At 33.4% G+C, this 18,358-nt stretch overlaps 1 protein-coding gene and 2 long non-coding RNA genes across 6 annotated transcripts; 2 read left to right on the forward strand and 1 right to left on the reverse strand.

Moving 5' to 3' along the window:
- The first annotated feature begins 5,845 nt into the window (after positions 1-5,845).
- On the forward strand, positions 5,846-6,999 carry LOC135148244 (uncharacterized). Its single transcript, XR_010286189.1, has 4 exons — positions 5,846-6,097; positions 6,180-6,298; positions 6,376-6,573; positions 6,685-6,999. It is a non-coding gene; the product is annotated as an uncharacterized LOC135148244 (long non-coding RNA).
- Positions 7,000-8,232: 1,233 nt separating this feature from the next.
- LOC108198296 (putative F-box protein At1g32020) lies at positions 8,233-8,892 on the reverse strand. Its single transcript, XM_017366056.1, has one exon. The coding sequence runs from the start codon at positions 8,890-8,892 to the stop codon at positions 8,233-8,235; it is 660 nt and encodes a 219-aa protein (XP_017221545.1).
- Positions 8,893-10,078: 1,186 nt separating this feature from the next.
- LOC108198604 (uncharacterized) lies at positions 10,079-17,680 on the forward strand. Of its 4 annotated transcripts, XR_010286185.1 has the most exons (13): positions 10,079-10,334; positions 10,445-10,665; positions 10,747-10,796; positions 10,888-11,523; positions 11,621-11,680; positions 12,209-12,322; positions 13,764-13,822; positions 13,898-14,243; positions 14,374-14,451; positions 14,555-14,871; positions 15,676-16,916; positions 17,076-17,278; positions 17,385-17,680. It is a non-coding gene; the product is annotated as an uncharacterized LOC108198604 (long non-coding RNA). The 4 variants fall into 4 exon arrangements; XR_010286183.1 differs by having other exon boundaries at positions 13,898-14,607; positions 14,789-14,871; positions 16,711-16,916; XR_010286182.1 differs by having other exon boundaries at positions 13,898-14,871; positions 16,711-16,916.
- The last annotated feature ends 678 nt before the right edge of the window (positions 17,681-18,358 follow it).

Genomic DNA, 18,358 nt, shown 5'->3' on the forward strand with positions numbered 1-18,358 from the left:
AATCAATGTCCATGGGTGAAGCCAGTTTTAGCTGAATTTTGTTTAAAGTGGCCAAAATGTAAGCTGAGGAATGAGCTTCATAAGTTGCTGGAAATCCAAGATGCAGAAGTCGCAGAGTTAATATCGGGAAAGGTAATAGATAAGGTGACATATTGTGGGGATCTACGAAACTCAGTTGACATGATAGGTAAAATAATGTAGAGGTTGCTGGCAAACGACCTGCTGATGGAGCTTGTAACGGAATTACAATTCCATGTGTAGTGTGAGTCATAGGGCTGGAGTATATACTGAAAACGAAACAATGAGATAATTAATTCTGGGAGGTGAATAGAAAATTTGTGAAAAAGGGTCCAGATGTTACTGTACAATGTACATATAGGAAGGCTCGTAAAGTTTTGGAGATTTAATTCTATTGTGTTGATGATTTCCATCATATGGTATATATGGTTCCTTTTATCGTGGTTTTGATATTCTATGATCTTACTGTGTTATCTGCTTCAGAAACAATAAAATTCAAATATTGTTAGAGATGAGTTACTTTCTCGCCTTGTCGTTTCCAAGTCTTATCAGCTAGTTTGGATCTATGTTACTCAGACTCGGCTAGAAGTGTCCGACATGGATACATGTCCGTGTGTCGGACTCGGTAATATTTTGAAAAATATCCATGTTTTTGGCCTAAAATAAGTGTCTGAGTCCAAGTGTCCATGTCCAAGTGTCGTGTGTCCGACACGGGTACTTGGAGGAAAACTGAAGAGTCCGAGTAACATAGGTTTGGATGCTCGAGCTACCTCTATGTTAGTCTCAAGTGTTACTATGACAAGTAACACCCTCATCAAATCTGAGCAGTAGGTAGCAGTTGAGAAGTCAGAAGAGTACTATAAAACATCACTGAATTTAAAATGGATATAGCAGAACAATAGTTCAGAATTTCTCTGTACTCTATTTCATACCAGTCATACTAGAGTTTTATCTGTTAGAGAAGAAAACTTCCCAAAAAATATATTTTGTGTTATTCTGTCAATATTAAGTTTCCATGTAGAATTTGAATGTGCTGATATATACACAAGGGAATACACAACTCCAGGGAGATTGACACCATCTTACATGGTATCAGAGCTAACTCTAGCCTCTAGCCACCAATTTTTTTTCTCAGCCTTCTGAATCTGTCGTCTTCACAGAACACAGAACAAAATAAAAAAATAAATTTTACAAACCCATATGGCTTGTTTAACCCCTGTAAAGACTTCCTTCATTTTCAAAACTCATATTCTTCTCTTATAATATTATATCATAATAATTGTTAATTATGTACAATTCACACAAGTTTAACATTCAGAAAATAAGAGTCCAAATCCATTAGATGAATTTCCTTCATTATGTGCAAACGATTTAACATTAGTGACTCCACATAAATTATACTTTATATTTTCCAATGAGAAAAAGAGGACAAAAAATATTTAATATGCTTATTCATAATTAATTTTTCGTATGTTAATGATAGGTACATTATTGTTTTAAAAAGATAATAGCTTTTTTTTATACATCTTTTATATGTGTGGCATAAAATTCTACGAGTTTCACTCTCGAGAAGTTTCTCAATGTTTCCGGACACTTCTAAACACTCTATATATTCTTCACTCCATCATTACATGGTATATCATATATCTTCCAAGAATTTTCCTCACCCAAGTCTAATCCCATTCATTACAAAACCAATAAATCTTGGCCTTCAACCCTAGTTCGCACTCGACATAATCTTTTGGCAATCGGAAGTCGGGAGGTGTCGACCGAGATAGAAACTAGCGGGCTGGGGTTCGTCTCCGGCTCTTAGGCTTAGAAAGAAGTCAATTCCCACCGTCTTTCGTTTAATCTCGGTAAAATTGTCCTCTCGAATTGATCCGATCTTTTTTCTCATTTGGTTAATCTTTTCTTAATTCATCTTGTGTCGGCTAGATCTTGGATGACTTTACCTATCTTTGGTCAGATTTGCACTATCATACTCGTCTACCTGACTTTTCTTGAGTTAAACAGGTAAAGTCTTACCTATATTTTTCATTCTACATAATTGTATCTACAATCACGCCTCGGAATTAATTCAAATAGATGTCATTTTTATGTGTTTTTCATCTCAGCAGTTATCTTTCTATTTGATTCCAAATTTGATCAAATCTTTCATTTTATGAAATTTTTTAATGATAAATATATGTTTATATTATATTCAATTCATTTTATGCAGACCTCCCCTGAATAATGAAGAAAATGCTCCAACAAAGAATTTGGGTCTTAGCATTCACAACACAATTCTTATTTATTTATGCAGCTTTTCAGGGTAACTTTTTTGTATATATTCTTTTATGTAGATAATAAGTTGTAGTGTTTGTTATTAATTGATAATTCATAATTTATTATATTATATATTGTACCACACGATAATAGCCTAATTCTGCATCCCTCTCAAGTCTCAATTGGGGAACCTCTGTTGACCTTGAGTATATATATATTTAAGTATAATTTGTCTTGAACAATCTAGATTTATTATATTTTTCTATGTCGCGCGAATCATTCTTTTCCATGAAAGATACAAGGTGTATGAGTTATTTTTTCTATATAGGAGTTTAAAAATCTATATTGCTGAAGTAAATTATTGAGCAGATAGATGGTTACAAATTTTATCATAAAATGAACAAGTCTATAGTATAGAATTCTCGAGTTTCTTCTTATTCTAAAACACAATCAATACATACTTATGTTATTAATTATCTCAAATCTTGTTAGAAGTGTCTACACTGCAATATTTTTATATCTAATTTATTAATATTATATAATTTGATTCATATGCAGCTAGAACGGAAAGTGCTTGCTAAGTAGACCAACAATCACAGAAAGCAATGCGGCAAGTAATAAAATTTTAGGATAATATTTTCTTATAAACTCTCGGACTAATTTTCAATTCCTTGTAAATACGAGAGGATGCTACTTTTTGATCGTGTACGTTCAGCAGTTTTGGAAATTTCACAGTCATGCATGAATCAATGTCCATGGGTGAAGCCAGTGTCAGCTGAATTTGGTTTGAAGTGGCCAAAATGTAATTAAGCTGAGGGATGAGCTTCATAAGTTGCTGGCAATCCAAGATGCAGAAGTCGTAGAGTTAATCTCGGGTAAGGTAATTGATGATGAGGTGACATTTTGTGGGGTTCTACGAAACTCAGTTGACATGATAGTTAAAACAGTTGAGTGGTCGCTGACAAACGACCTGCTGATGGAGCTTGTAACGGACTTGCAATTCCATGTGTAGTGTGAGTCATAAGGCTGGAGTATATATTGAAAACAGAAACAATTAGATAAGACAACTAATTTGGGGAGGTGAATCGAAAATTTGAGAAAAAGTGTCCAGATGTTACTGTAAATATAGGAAGGCTTGTAAAGTTTTGGGGTTTGATTCCATTGAGTTGATTATTTTTATCTTGTGTTTATCTGTTTCAGAAATATTAGAATTCAAATATTGTTAGAGATGAGATTCTTTCTCGCCTTGTGGTTTCCTAGTCTTATCTAGTTTGGATGCTCGAGCTACCTCTATGTTAGTCTCAAGTGTTTCAGTTAACAAGTTTGCTGGTTTATGTTTGAACAAACCTGAAGATAGTAGTTAAGAAGAGTACTATTAAACATCACTGAGTTTAAAATGGATATAGCAGAACAATAGTTCGGAATTTCTCTGTACTCCATTTCATACCTTTCATTCTAGAGTTCAATCCAGATGAACAAATTTTCTGGGGCTATTGGGATAAAGTTCTGTTTTTTTTAAACATTACGGCACGAACCTTTTTACAAATAATGTATCTAGTCTTGCATATTCTTGCAGAATAGACCATACTCCATACTGATTCATCAATTCGATAAATATATTGGATCAAATTTCTACTATTTTTGAAATAGTTTGGTCCAAACTCCATTTATATATATTAGAATCAAGCACAGCTAAGGCAATTATAATGCCTTACTCAAATGGGGGAACCCCATGTACAAAAACCACACCAACCGAATAAGCCAAATACATAATTTAATGCTTAGGACGTGTGTATGGACACAAAAATTGTCATTATTTTTCTCTCAATAAAATATTTTAAAAATAAAAATGATATAACTTCCCAATAAAATAACTATAAGTGTTAGCTTTGTATGTTGTTATGAAAACTATCAATTATTAACTAGTAGTAAACTAGTTATAAATAAAGTTACAGCCTACATGTAAAAGTGGAGAATGATTTTAAAATGGAGAAACAACGACCGGGGAGTATTGTATTTTAAATATTAACTTAAATTATAAAATTATTATTTCTAAAATATTTGTTTTAGCAGTTCGGTTCGGTAATGTCGATCGGTTTGAAATGAAAAATTAAACCAAATCAAAAAATTTCGATTTTCTAATTACAAAAAGTCAAACCAAACCACACCATTTAGAAAACAGAGCACCGCCTTGTGCGTTGCTAGAAGCATTGAGACCATCGGTGTGTATAGCTGCAGTAGTCTGCATTCCACTATGTTCTGTTTCTAGTCACAGGGTCAGGGTTTTGAGTCTTCATTTTCTTAGCATCATCCTAGAATGCATCTTAAAATCATTCTAGAATTTTTATAGCTGAATATTCGCAATGAAATTGTGTTTATAGATCTTTCTTGAGCCAACAACATTGTCAAGATTTAACGCATCTTTTTGAAACGATTCAAAGTTAAGCATAGGTCCTTCAGCAAACACATGACAACAAGAATTCCAAGTAACACAAGCAGTATTTACAATAGCAATCGAGTGTTTACCATAGCTAATATCATTTGCAGTAACTAGATCATTCTTTGAAACTAAAGCTAAAACCAAAACTTTTGTCACATAACTACGGTGAGATCTACCATACCAACATTAACTTTGAGATGCGGGTTCTAATTTCCAACTCCAAGCATTCTCTTAAAAGGAGACATTTCTTGGACATATCATGTATATCCAAATCAGCAATAATACAGCTCAATGATGGTCATTAAGTACCTACAGAGCCACCCACAAAAACCAGTACTTCAAAACAACTAACTATACAGAGTTGATTTTTTTAAAAAAAAAATGCTAAATCAAGTGTACTTTTCAAGAAACATATCTAAATTTTATAATGTATCTAATAGAAGTTTGCTTTGATTGCAGAATACAAGAATGCATGCATTTGTGCCAGCTAAATGCGCTGATGAATTTTACATGATGTTTACTGTTGGGAATGTTTATAGCATTAACAAGTTCACAGTTTAGCCATACAAGCCAGAAACTAAGTTTCTTCCAGTACGAAATGACTATCAGCTGGTGTTTAGTAACGACACAAAAATAAAGACATTGGACGTCAATGACACTGAAATCAAAGAAAATAGCTTTGATTTCTATGGTCACGGAGATCTTTTAAGCATGTCAAAGCAAACAACTTACTTAGCAGGTATTATACTTTCCTCTAAGACAAAAAATTGTAATTTATGTTTCTAATATTTTATGTATTCAACACTCTAGATGTCATTGGAGTAATAAAGAAACTCCCAGAAGTATCAGACTTGGTTAACAGACATGGAAAAGCACAGAAGCAAACAAAGTTCTCTATCAGTGATGGAAGGTTAGATTCTGCGAATCCTTAAAGGACATGGAAGCTAGAACAAATAAAAAAATTACAGAATCATCTAACTGTTTGCAGCTCTATTGTAAATGGCACATTCTGGGACAATGATGGAGTCAATTTCTACAAGGCTGTGAAGGAAACAATGGAATATCCTGTAATCATTATCCTGGCAAGCTACTACAGATTTGATGCAAGTGCAAGATATCAAAAAACTAGACAAGGAACATAACGAGGTAAACTCTCTTACTATATTAAAGTTAAGTTTATTATCTAATGTTACTACTGCATGACTGTTGGTAAATGCAGAACACAGTTTTAGCACATGTGAAAATTAAATCTGTACAAGAAACAAAAAACTGGTTCTACAATTGCTGCACAACATGCGACAGAGCCATTCAACTGGAGAATGAGTTCTTCTTCTGTACACACTGCAACAGAATCATACCACACCCTGATAAGAAGTACACTCATAAACAATAATTTGATATTCAATGTGAATATTTTAGCAACTCAAAAATTGATTAAATGGAAATATATTCACAGGTTCAAAATACAAGTCCAGGCTTACAATTCTACAGGAGATATAGAAATTGTTCTCGGTGATCGGCACTCTGCAGATTCGTACTATAATTGGAAAAAGAGCATATAATGTCATCAAGAAGGTATGCTAGCTCTTATACATTTTTTAAAAATTTGTACGAAAAATTATTAATTGTTATTATTTGTCTTTCAATTTTAGGATGGTAATGAAGAAGCTTTCCCACAAGAGCTGAGAACTATAATCAATCAAGACTATAGTGTGATTCTAAGGATTACTGAAATTAACACTGCAAATAAAATCAACATCTACTCAGCAACTAACATATGCAAAGGCTTCCAAAAACCTGAAACAGAAGTGGAGGAAATCATGGAAACCAGTGAACAAATTGGAACTGAGGTACAGTGGCGGAACCAGAGGGGGGCCACTGCTGAGGTAAGAAGAAGATGTTTACACTTATTGTTCTGTTGCAAATGATAAATACTGATTTTTTTCCCGTATTTCTTACAGGCAACAACTTCAACATACCACCTTGACGGAATTTCAACACAAACAACAAGGACCTAAAGCTATGGTGGATCACACAGCAGTCATGATTTTTTGTCATATCTCTTTAATCTGTCTTCAAAAAATATTTGTGCTCAAGAATGTAATATTGTAAACTTTGAACTTATCAAGATCACGGCCAAAATGGTTTTTTATTGTTGATATCAGCTCTTCTTAGTGCTTTTTATGTTATATATGGTTTCACATATTGATTTAATATGTCATTAAAATATCAATGCAAGTATATATAATGTAAAGGCCCTGCACCGCGGGCACAAATACTAGTATATATATGACAAGTAAGAGTGCACCAAGTCAATTAGTAGAGTGTGTAATAAAATACCTGAGGCATTGGTTTGACAATGCTGGCACACGGAGAGCCACTGAGTAAGTAGTTCCTGACAGCACTAGATACACTTGATTCTTCGCATCCACGTGGTAGCTTCAAATGCTTTAAGTTATAGAATGGACAATGCCAATGTGCAACAATGTCTGGATTTTGAGAAAGTAGCTAGAGAAGTCATACAAAACTTGATTAAGATATTATCCAGTAAGCCTTAATATAAGTGAACTAATAATGATTAAACACAAATAGTCGGGAAAACTGGTCATCAGCTATCACTCTGCACCATATATTCCCGGGGAAGAAGAGCATTCTCAGAAGAGACAATACTTAACTTTGATCAAGGCAGAAAACACATTGCATATTGTTTTTACAAGATCAGTTCAATATTTGGTTAGTGGGTGAATATGCAAAATCAGTTCTGCAGTTACCCTGTGTTGTTTTTCGTGCGTAAGTCAGAGTGTCATCAAAATTTGGGACTCTGTACTTTGCTTTATGTTTTACAGAATAATGTGCAGTTGTGCTCTACCATACCTTGAGTTATAGTTATATTTAACCGACAGATAATAAGTAACAGAGCAAAATTTTCAAAAGATGCAAAATTTTCAGATGTTGTATCATGTCAACGACACATGAGACTATAAGAGGGATTATGCCAGAGAATAATTTTAAGTGCAAGGCAACTGAATAACATAAAGATATTGGTAATGCAAATTCCTGAATAACAATCAGTTTAGATATAAAGTTACCTGAATGGTCACCAAGTCAAGACTAAGAATCTTGGCGCTACCGAGCTGGGAGAACATAGTTTCAATCAGATCTTCATAGTGTCTCCAGGCCGTCGAGCTTAATGGAATATCCCAATATTTAATAATTGCATTCTCCAACTGAGAACCTTCATAGACCATCCAAAAGAAACCAATAGCTTCAAAATTGCACAGTTTGGGTGCCAATACCACAATTTTGTGCTCAAGTATATATACAGAAGATATGCTGACCTTAATTTTTAGATTCACCAAATAGGAGCTGGATATAACAAGACGTCGGAGATATTGCAAGGCAAAATCAATGACAAGAGTCCTTAGACTGGCAAGTGCGAGAAAGTAGTCAGTCATATCCTCAGGAAAGACCATATCAGCAAGCTGTAGAGTTCGTAAAGCTGGAAGATCTTAAACCTTTTGGGGCAAAGTGCACCGTTCCAGACATAGCGTAGTTAACATTGGCAGACTGAACAATTCAGGCAACTCACAGTATGTAAGATCTAGAGTTGTCAAGGCAGGCAGGTTCAAACATGATTCGTGAACCTTAAGTTTGTAATTAAAACGATATGCACTTCTCTTCAAATGGAGGGTTGTTAAGTTGGGTAAATTCCAACAATCTCTTTTCGTAACATCCTCAGATTCAAACGGCATTGTAAGTTTAAGCTCTTTTAAGGTCTTAGAGTTGAAGGAAGATAATGAACAATGATGGTCTGATTCAACAGTAAGGTGTTGGACATCATGTGAAACTGCGTAATTAATATACTTTTGAAACAACCAGACATTAGTACGAAACAAGTGGAGTTTGAGTATCCCAGATAGATGGTCCCGCCTTGCGAAGACGTGGTTCATGAACTTGCAATATATGAAGTCATACTCACAAAAATTGAGAAAAGGGAGAGTAGTCCAGATAAGCTTCCATCGTTTCGAGAGAACGCTGGTTTGAACTGCTAACCGAGCATCCAAATAAGACAGTATCTGATGAATCAGATCATCTGACAGCTTGCTTATTCTATCTTCATCTACTGTTCTAGCATTCTTCTGCTCATATTTTATACGTGAAACCTCCATGAATAATCTTGACCGGTTTGAGCGGTTTTAAAGGTCTAAACCAAACAAGATTGAATGGTTTTGAAAATCTAGAAACCTAATCCTAATATAAAACCAAACTGAACCCATTCTTAGTTTTTTTTTTTTTTTTTTACAAAATGCAGATTTATTACTCAACCAAATCATTCCAGATACAATTTTTAATCTTGATTGGAACAGAACTCCAATCAAAAGCACGATCAGGATACATATGAGACACCTGAGCTAATTCATGTGCCGACATATTCGCAGACCGTTTAATAAAATACAACTTAACGTTGTTATGCTCACGAACAAATCCTCTACACTCCTCGATCACCTTCCCAAGTCTAGACCGCATCGGGGTTGTACTTCTGATAAGCTGAATCACCACTAAGCAATCTGACTCGATGATCACGGTCCTATCATTCCAGTCCTTTAGCCAGCTTAATGCTTCTTTGACAGCCAAAGTTTCAGCCAAACCCATTCTTAGGGGTCATTTGGCAAATCTGAATTAAAAATATCTGATTCATTATCTTATCTGAATGAGCTGAGCTAATAAGTTATCTGAATTCAGAATCAATAATATCATTTGACAAATAAATTTGAAATATCTGAATAAAATCAATTTATAATAATCTTATTAAAAAATAAAGTAAAATATTTCTATAATTTAATAATATTATAGTTAAATAGAACACCGTATTTTAATTGGCGTTAAAACAAAAAAAATTAACTCCACTAAATGATCATTTTGATATTATAATATTATAAACAATATCGAAATATTATACATAGCCCAGTGTCTTAAATTTTTTTGATACCTGTGCTTATTTTGAATATGATAATATTTTTCACCAAGCCTACAATACATGTAGCCTTGCAAACAATGTGCTGAACCGTTTAGTCACGAACTCAAAACAGAATCACTCAGCACTAACTGATTCATAGTGCTTCTTTGAAATTTAGTGACAAACAGGATGAATGGCTGATGCGGTCAGCAAATTATTCATTAAGCATTAATCAGAAGCAAACAAATGACTTCTTAGTTTTAACTCCGATTAATGTATGAAATTTAAATATTTAAGTTTATTTATAAAAATATTATTTATAAAATATGTATATCTATCTGTATTCTATATAATTCTTAAAGTATGAGTCATTTTTTAAGGCTGGAATGATAATTTCATGTTGATCAACCCATTAAATTCTAGATCGCCTCATTCAAATTAACACTAAGGAAAAATATTTCGGATCTTTTAATGACCCGACCCGGTAAAGACCGGATATGCAGTATGTTCTTACCAGGTCAGTAGCTGCATTGAATGCAGTCTCTTCGATCAAGCCACTCATTGCGATTTCTGTTTGGCAAGTCTAGCCTTCATCAGTCTATCGAACAGAAAAATCCAAACGTGTTCCTGCTTGCTCGCATCCATGAAGATCAGGTTTTGTTTTCGCCTCCTCCTTTTTCCAATGTTTATGTTATTCTAGCCTTGCAACAGGTTCTAAAGAGATGGCATGCCGGGTGAAACAAATATGTATTCTGTATGTGCAGCTTTTGTGTGGACGAAGGCGTTGTGTTCGATCATATGCTTATACGATGATCGAGCTGTGTTTTTGCCGAATAGATATGACTGCGTTTAGCCATCCATGCGCGTCGTTCATGTGAAATTTTTGTTTCATAATTAATTTTTGGTTTGAAGATGGATTTTCTATCTCTGTCGTGCATAGCGAACCAGATTGTCTAATATCTGACGTCTCCCATTGATGCAACAGGTACTATTCTTTTACTGGTCTTTTTACAAATAGAGTTATTCAACGATGTACATCATGATGCATAAATGAAATCTACACCAGGACGCAAGCGGGTTCTGACCGGATCAACTCTCCAAATGCTTCACGTAGTTGTACGCTTGATCTCTGACCTGCACCATTTCATACTTACATACCAAAATTATGTTTCTGTAAGTTGCAAATGTTGTGGTTCTGTTTGTGCAGCCCAGCGGCGTAGGACTGCTCGGACCATGTCAATCTTCATCTCTTTGATTATTTGCATACAGGTCCACAATATATATAAATATAATTGACTGATTTCAATTTTCTTTTGTTGAATGTATGCAGGATTATAGGTACGGATGGACTAAGTTCATAACATTAGAGTAAATGAGATCATTACTACTGGTAGTGTTGTTATTTTTCCGGGTTTCATTATGTACTCCATCACTGTTTTTGACCTCAGTGCTTTGTTAACACCTTCTTCGCAAAGCCATCTCGGAACCCCAATTCTTCGCAAAGCCACCTTCTTTTGTGTTCTTCTTTATTATTCATACTCATATTCTTTGTGCTGGATTTGTCAATTTAACCTTTTGCTTTCTTCATCCTTTTATTATATAACTCGGGTTTGATATGTTTAAACTTATCTTGATACTGATTTGTCATGACTTTTTGAGATTGTAAGTGTCGAGCAGGCCACAGAATTGTTGATGGTTTAGATTCATCAACCCAAATTCGCGATCCTCATTTGGGGTGAAAGAAAATCATGATGCTCTACATTGACAAAAGAAAATTCACATACCTCAACTGTGACCATAACCTCTTGACGGAAGAGCATATACATCCCAAGGTCTTCACCAGGTATTTTATTTTGTAGTACATAGAATAAAATTCTTAAAAAAGTATTATTTTGCACCTCTGTTGTGGTAGATAGTGTAACAACCTTTTATTTTGTCAGATGCTTCTCAAACCACAAACTGAGTTGCTACCTCTCAATTCATAAATCTGACTTGGTGAGGTAAGGAATATTTATTACTGCTGATCTTTTATTAATATCCAGGTATCTACATAGCGTTACATGTGTATTTCTACTTTATTTATGGCATCTGAACTTTTTTGTTTATTATTGATTAGAGTGATAGATCGACTACAACTCTAAACTAAAAGATATACATTTTTCTAATAAATTTTGTTTGACGTTATCAAATGAATTAATGATTAGTTTGCATCCTTATCGTATATGTTGGTATCTGATTACTATTTAATCACCAACCAGGAACCAATACTGGTAGGCACTGCATAAGAATTTGAGCAAACATCACATACAAGTCGTTTTCTTAAACAATGTAATAAAGATTTAGATGTGATTGGTCTGGGTATAAACAACCTGAGTTCACTTTGGTATCATTTCGAGTGCTCTGGTCTTATGTAGTTAGATGTGATTCTATTCTTTAATGCTCAATGATATATACTTTCTGTATTCTTTTAAAACATTTAAATCAATCTATAATTTAATTATATCTGTGAATTATTTGATTTTACATAGTTCTTATCGATCGTGGTAACCGTTCACCTTTCGGATCAAGTATTCCTGTGGACAAAAAGCTTAATTTCTAGCTTCCGGCATAAAAAATACTGCCTTCTGACCAAGACTCTACTGGTACGTTGTAGTTTGTACACATGTTATATTTTTCTCCAGAGTCTTCTGTTTATCTTTATTTTATCTGGTAAAAACTATTCAACATGTATGATATCTATTTCTATGGGTTTATTAATCTTAGTTATTTGCATTTACTGATTACAGTCCATGGATCAATACTGATGAGAATATAACCTTTCGTTTACAATCCTCAGACTACAATTCCTAGATAAAAGCATAGTGTCTGTAATTTCATCAAGCTCCATTGCTTTCTTCCTTTTATACTGCTTTACTTGAGCCGTTTAGCATCCCTTTTGATATTTTTAAAAAGGTGCATAAAATCAATATACAGCGTGCATTTAACATATGCATCAACTACTTTTTTTAAAAAAGTTGCAGTAACTATAGTTTGATAATTAAGCTTGTACCCCATCCACAAGATAAGGACTTTGCTAGGAAAAGATAATATAGTTCAAATTGGGAAACCCCACGTATTCATTATACCACTGCCTAATATATACTACTTGACCAGTGTATGCTCATCCGTCCGAGTCAAATAAATTACTTATTCCTGGCTCATAAGATTATGTAAATCCAACAATAATGCAGATTGAACCAGGAGTTCCCCACTTAGTACTACTGCTAAAAATGCTCTGTCAAAAGACCAAGTCAAAATTGCCCTGTAATGAAACTTAATATGCTTTTATCAAGTGTTTTTTGCGCTCACACTTGAACTTGGAGAATAAAGAAATTTTAGTTGCTCAGCTGGTGCCGCTTATGCACCTTGAAAATATATAATATATGTACTACTACACTAATAAGATAAGTATTAAACGCAAAAGAAAATTAAATGCAGGTCTTAGCTAAACGAATAAGAAAATTAAACGGGGGCACATAAAGAGATTCAAACCGATATAAGAAAATGATGAGAGATGAATGAAGTAAAAGCAGAAAGTAGTTTAAGCAGACTAGGTATAATTAAATTATAGTTCTGAGATTGAAGCCTCCGGCTTAATATGGTGTGGTCGTCGTCTTTAGACTAATCTGTCTATAGGTATTCAGATATAGAAAGTTCTTGGATGCTAAATCTCTCACAGAGTTTTGGGGCAAAATATGTTTTCCTTCCTTAGTGCTTATAAGATGGTTTTGTGATGATAAAGTATGCTTCTGTATATAATTCTCAGGTTCCACCTCTTCTAAATAACTGTACTTTGATTTCATTTGTACACCAACTAAATTTTAAACTGCATTCCACTTCTAATAGAAATTTTAAATTTTAAATATCTATAAACAAGAGTGATTGTTAATTCATGCGGCGATATTCATATTAAAGTGGTGGATATTGTTGCACTTTATTTGGACTTCAAATTAATTTTTCATGAGACGCTTATCCATAAGGATTTGCGTTTTACCTTTTCTGCTGAAACTTTGCATTTATTATGTGTCAATATATTATTTTCAGAATCATGTGAAAGATTTGCGTAGACCAGTCCGGTGATTAATTAGTATAACCACTATCAGGTGTGTTCTATAAACCAGAGTCAATATTATGCATTGGCTTTGTGCTTTTTAACTAACGTTTCTTCTTCCTATCAGAAGGACCAGTCAATTAGGATTGCAAAGTGGTAAAGGAACCCAAATCATCAGTCCAGATTGCAATCAGTCAACCTTGATGCATCTCAAACTACCTTGATGCAAGACAACTCAAATTGCAATCAGTCAGGTCGTTAACATTTCTTTATTTTGTTGATTCCTATTTCTCATAGAAAGTACCCAGTGTATTATAATCAGCATGATTCTTTTTTAAAACAGATCATGTACTTCTATGAAACATGTATAATTAATAATTCTTCTCTGTTGTTAGCAAGCACACGTCACGAACGAATTCCAAACATCAATCATTTTCCAATATCATCACATTTTCCTAGCATTGGTTTATCAGGTTTGCTCTAGCACTATTAATTGTATAGGTAATGTAACATGTATTTTAATAGTTGTGAAATTTTTTACTGGAGTTTGATAATCGTATATAAATATCTGGGATTTGGAAATTAATGTGTTTTCTCTTTTAGCAACCACCCAAAAAATGGCGGCCACCATTAAAAACCAATCTTCAATGACATCTCACTTTGCGATGAACAGCTCATCAGGTTCTACTGCAACTTTAACTTCTTGAATATAAAATTTAATCTCTTACACACAGGTTTGGTATATTGCATTCCTAATTAAATCTTATTCTCATCGTGCTTCTAGCTTTATTCGGCTCCAGGGGCCAACTACTTTCTCAACTGCACCAGAATATCATTGTAGGTTCTCAAACCACTTACTCAACACAGTCTTATGAACCGAAGATTGCTGGCTACTCAAACCGCAATCAGTTTTATACATGCAGTTATTTTATACTCTATTTAAGTTTCATTTTTGGCTAACAACCATTCTTAATGCACATGATCCCAAATTCCTAAGATGATATATTCTTTACTGTAGATAATGACCAATACAGTAAAGTATCAACATGGCCTGCCTTATGTCATGCAACATATTTAACACCGAAGAAAATGTATCGTGAGGTTAGTGTCGAAAGTGTTTCTACTCAATATAAGACATACCTTGCAATTGGCCAGTAACTAATCAATAATGCTACAGCAGTCTCAAACGAGTTCCCATGGGTCTGGTATTAACTCTGTTTTTTTAGCATAGAATGGTAAAACATATGATCGATTTCTGATCCTTTTTTATTTGATCTTTCTTATTTCTTACTAAATAATTATTTTGTTGTAGCCCACAACATTCTTTTGTACTTTTCTATTTAAAGTGCTAGATCGCACACTTTGTCTTATTCAAATAAATTTATTATAGATATTCATTTTTATCTAATTAGCAACTTTTATTATGTATATAATATATTATTATAAGATTATAGAGAGTATTTGCCCAGATTCTCTGCAACTAATTTTTTTTTTTTTATCATAGTTCTCCTAATTTATCATAGAGGTTATATGATGTTAATTTGTCGGATCATAGAATTATATATGATGAAGATAATATAGCGTGTAAGTATACTGCAGTTGCCTTGAATTGCCTTCTTTAGTATTCTCTTGGTCTCTTCTATTTCCAAAATTTCACAAGTAGAGCAACCTATATCTTGAAGCAGATTCGATGTGAAATAGGTTCAAAAAAGAAAGGTTTTGTATCTGAATCTTTATGGTAATCATTCATGTTCCTTTTTTAATAAGATGCATGATTTTTGGTCCTAGATGCATTGCTATGTATTACTATCATATAATTATACTGTTTATGCTTTGTGTAAGATTTTTAATACTAATTACTTCTCGGTGATCATTTCTAATACAAGCATGTATGTATCAAATTAGGAGCAGAAGAAATGATTATGTATCCCTGACGTAGAAACTAATTTTTCTCTCTCTAAAAGGAGATTGCCATGGCAAGGCTACTAATTACGTAAATCATCAAGATAAATGGAAAGAGTCCACTTCAGCTATGTCCTTCCCCATATATGCATCTCTTTGACGCTATTACAAATGTAAAATTTGATGGTCAAACTACTCCAAGCTAATTTCCTCTTTATTTTGAATGACAAGGCTGTGAAAAATTGAGGGACGTTGTTTAATTATTTAGAAGATGAACAACCCAAGAAAAAGTTACAGTTATGTAGTCATGCAAGCCTACGTATTTCAGTTTACAATGCTGGGCATCACTTGAATCATAGATAAGTTTGCATTTTTTATAAGAAAGTTGCTTAGGTATGTTTCTTAACACAGTTTCATTGTTTAGAATCACGATAGGTTTTGTTGATATGTATATATCTGAAAGGGGCTTGGCTATTCTTTATGTGGAAATAACTTTTTTAGGTTTCCCTATAAGATGGTGTACACAATGCAAGGCAGCGAGGACTTCTGTGGTTTATTAGGATCTGAACCGGTTTTATCATAATTTAATTTTCTTAGAAAAATCTCATTTTATGATCGACTCGGAGAGAATACGCAGGCCTTCTTAATTAGTATTATAGCACAGATAAAATACCAAGTGTTGTGATATATTTGAACTTTTAGTTTTGTTTGAAAAATACTAAGTATTATTTTACTCCTTGCAAGATTACAAGTGCATTTTTATGTCTTTCCAAATTGATATATGTAGGTGGATATACTATGTAGAATTAATTTACATCTTTTTAAATGCAATCATGCATGGTCTAATCCAACAAGAATCCTTTAGAAAATAAAATGTGGACTAAAATTTAGGGGTTGTGCAGGGCCTTTCAGGATGAATAGATTATTGTCATTCTCAGTACAAACAACCTAGATGAACTCATTCTGCTCACACATTATATGGAATATTGGCCTTGAAAACCTATAATGAAATTCATGATGATAATTTAGAACCTGCAGATTTCTTGACCACTGATGGGGTTTCCAGAAGCAGAAGGCTTAATTTATTTGAAGTGTCATGATACAACAGAAGGATAGGTTAAAATATAGCAAGACTCGAGCAAGATTGTTAGACTCTACGAAGATCTAGGCCTCATGCACCCAACAAGACATCATAAATCATTACTGCACGTATGTTGTGACAAACAGTATGAACTTTGAGAAAGGTCAGAGATCTATAAGTTGTGCAGCATTTTATTGCCATTCTTTGACACTTGACACCAAACAAATAATTATGCTATACAAGACACAATCTGAAACCAAGTTAGCCATATAGTGTATTCTGCAGATTGAATACAAAAGGCATGATCATTCTCTGCTTATAGGTCTCCTCTCAAGTGATAATATTTGCCGCTGAGTGAAGAGCAGAAGGCGGAACATTTGAGGAAGTTTCTACTGGTGATTCAGTACGTCTAAGTTTCCTGTTACTCTGTCAGGGTCGAGCTTTTGGGCCAAGATCTGAGCCTAGAGCAGGTCGTTTTCTTGCTATCTTTGGAGGCTGAATGGCACATGTTTCAGTTGGGTTAAGGTATGATTTCAGCTAATTTACAATTTTTCTCGGACTCGTGTTGTTTGTCTGCATCATTTTTAGAGGTTGACGAGCAAACTTTTCCATCTTTCTTCTGCTATACAAGCCGTTGAATGAAAATCTCAATACAAGAAGGTTTTTGCTGCATTAGATAATGAGCAAGAACCCTCAATAAGAGGTATTGCATGTTGGAGAAGTCTGAATGCAACTGGGATTGTTAAACTGGAGGGAATTTTAAAGGAGGCAGATGAGTATAACCTGGAGATATAAAAAGGAGTCTTATGTTCTTTTCACTATTCAAGCATCAGGCCTGCACCAATTATTACTATTTGTAATAATACAATTTGTAGATTGATCTTTTCGTGTTGATGTTTCCTTAATGTCTACAAAGACGTTTCGGTATTTCTATTCTATTATAAATATAGTTGAATTATATTTTTTTCTTATAATGAAACATAAATAATTTTAAAATTATAAATATAATTGAATTATGGTAGTGTCGTGCTGATACAGAGCCTCTTTGTCAACCTCACATCATAGTGTCTTGATTGCTGCATAAATTGTAGCTAAGTTGCCATCAGGGATAAACAAATATTTAAATAAAACTATGATGAAGGAGCATATTTTCATTTAAATTTTAATTATACAGTCATTACTATTTTCATGTCTTTTATAAATATTTTAGAAAATATTACCTAATATTTTTTATTATTTAACTATACAATTAATGATTTCATAAGAGATCCGTAAACTTATAAATTTTCATTCAAAACATGAAATATTATTATTATATTAAATTTTTGTTTATATTGATGATACCAATGAAAAATCTATTACATTATAAAAATCAATACAAAATCTATTCGATTATAGATATTTATCACATATATCTTCTTATAATCAATTTTCAATATAGGCAATAATTGTACCATATAATTTTAGTAATGTAATTGAATTATGACTACATATGTATTCCTTTTGTTGATGTATTCCTTTAAGGTTAATTATTTCTTAACCTATTTATCAATTTTTTATTAAGGACGGAAGAAAACTTTATCATCAGCATATTCACCTTAATTT

This window comes from Daucus carota, chromosome 8 (genome assembly GCF_001625215.2).
Source record: "Daucus carota subsp. sativus chromosome 8, DH1 v3.0, whole genome shotgun sequence".
NCBI lineage: Eukaryota > Viridiplantae > Streptophyta > Magnoliopsida > Apiales > Apiaceae > Daucus > Daucus carota.

Coding starts and splice junctions, on each gene's coding strand:
- LOC108198296 (XM_017366056.1), bottom strand. CDS start 8,892: ATGGAGGTTTCACGTATAAAATATGAGCAGAAGAATGCTAGAACAGTA.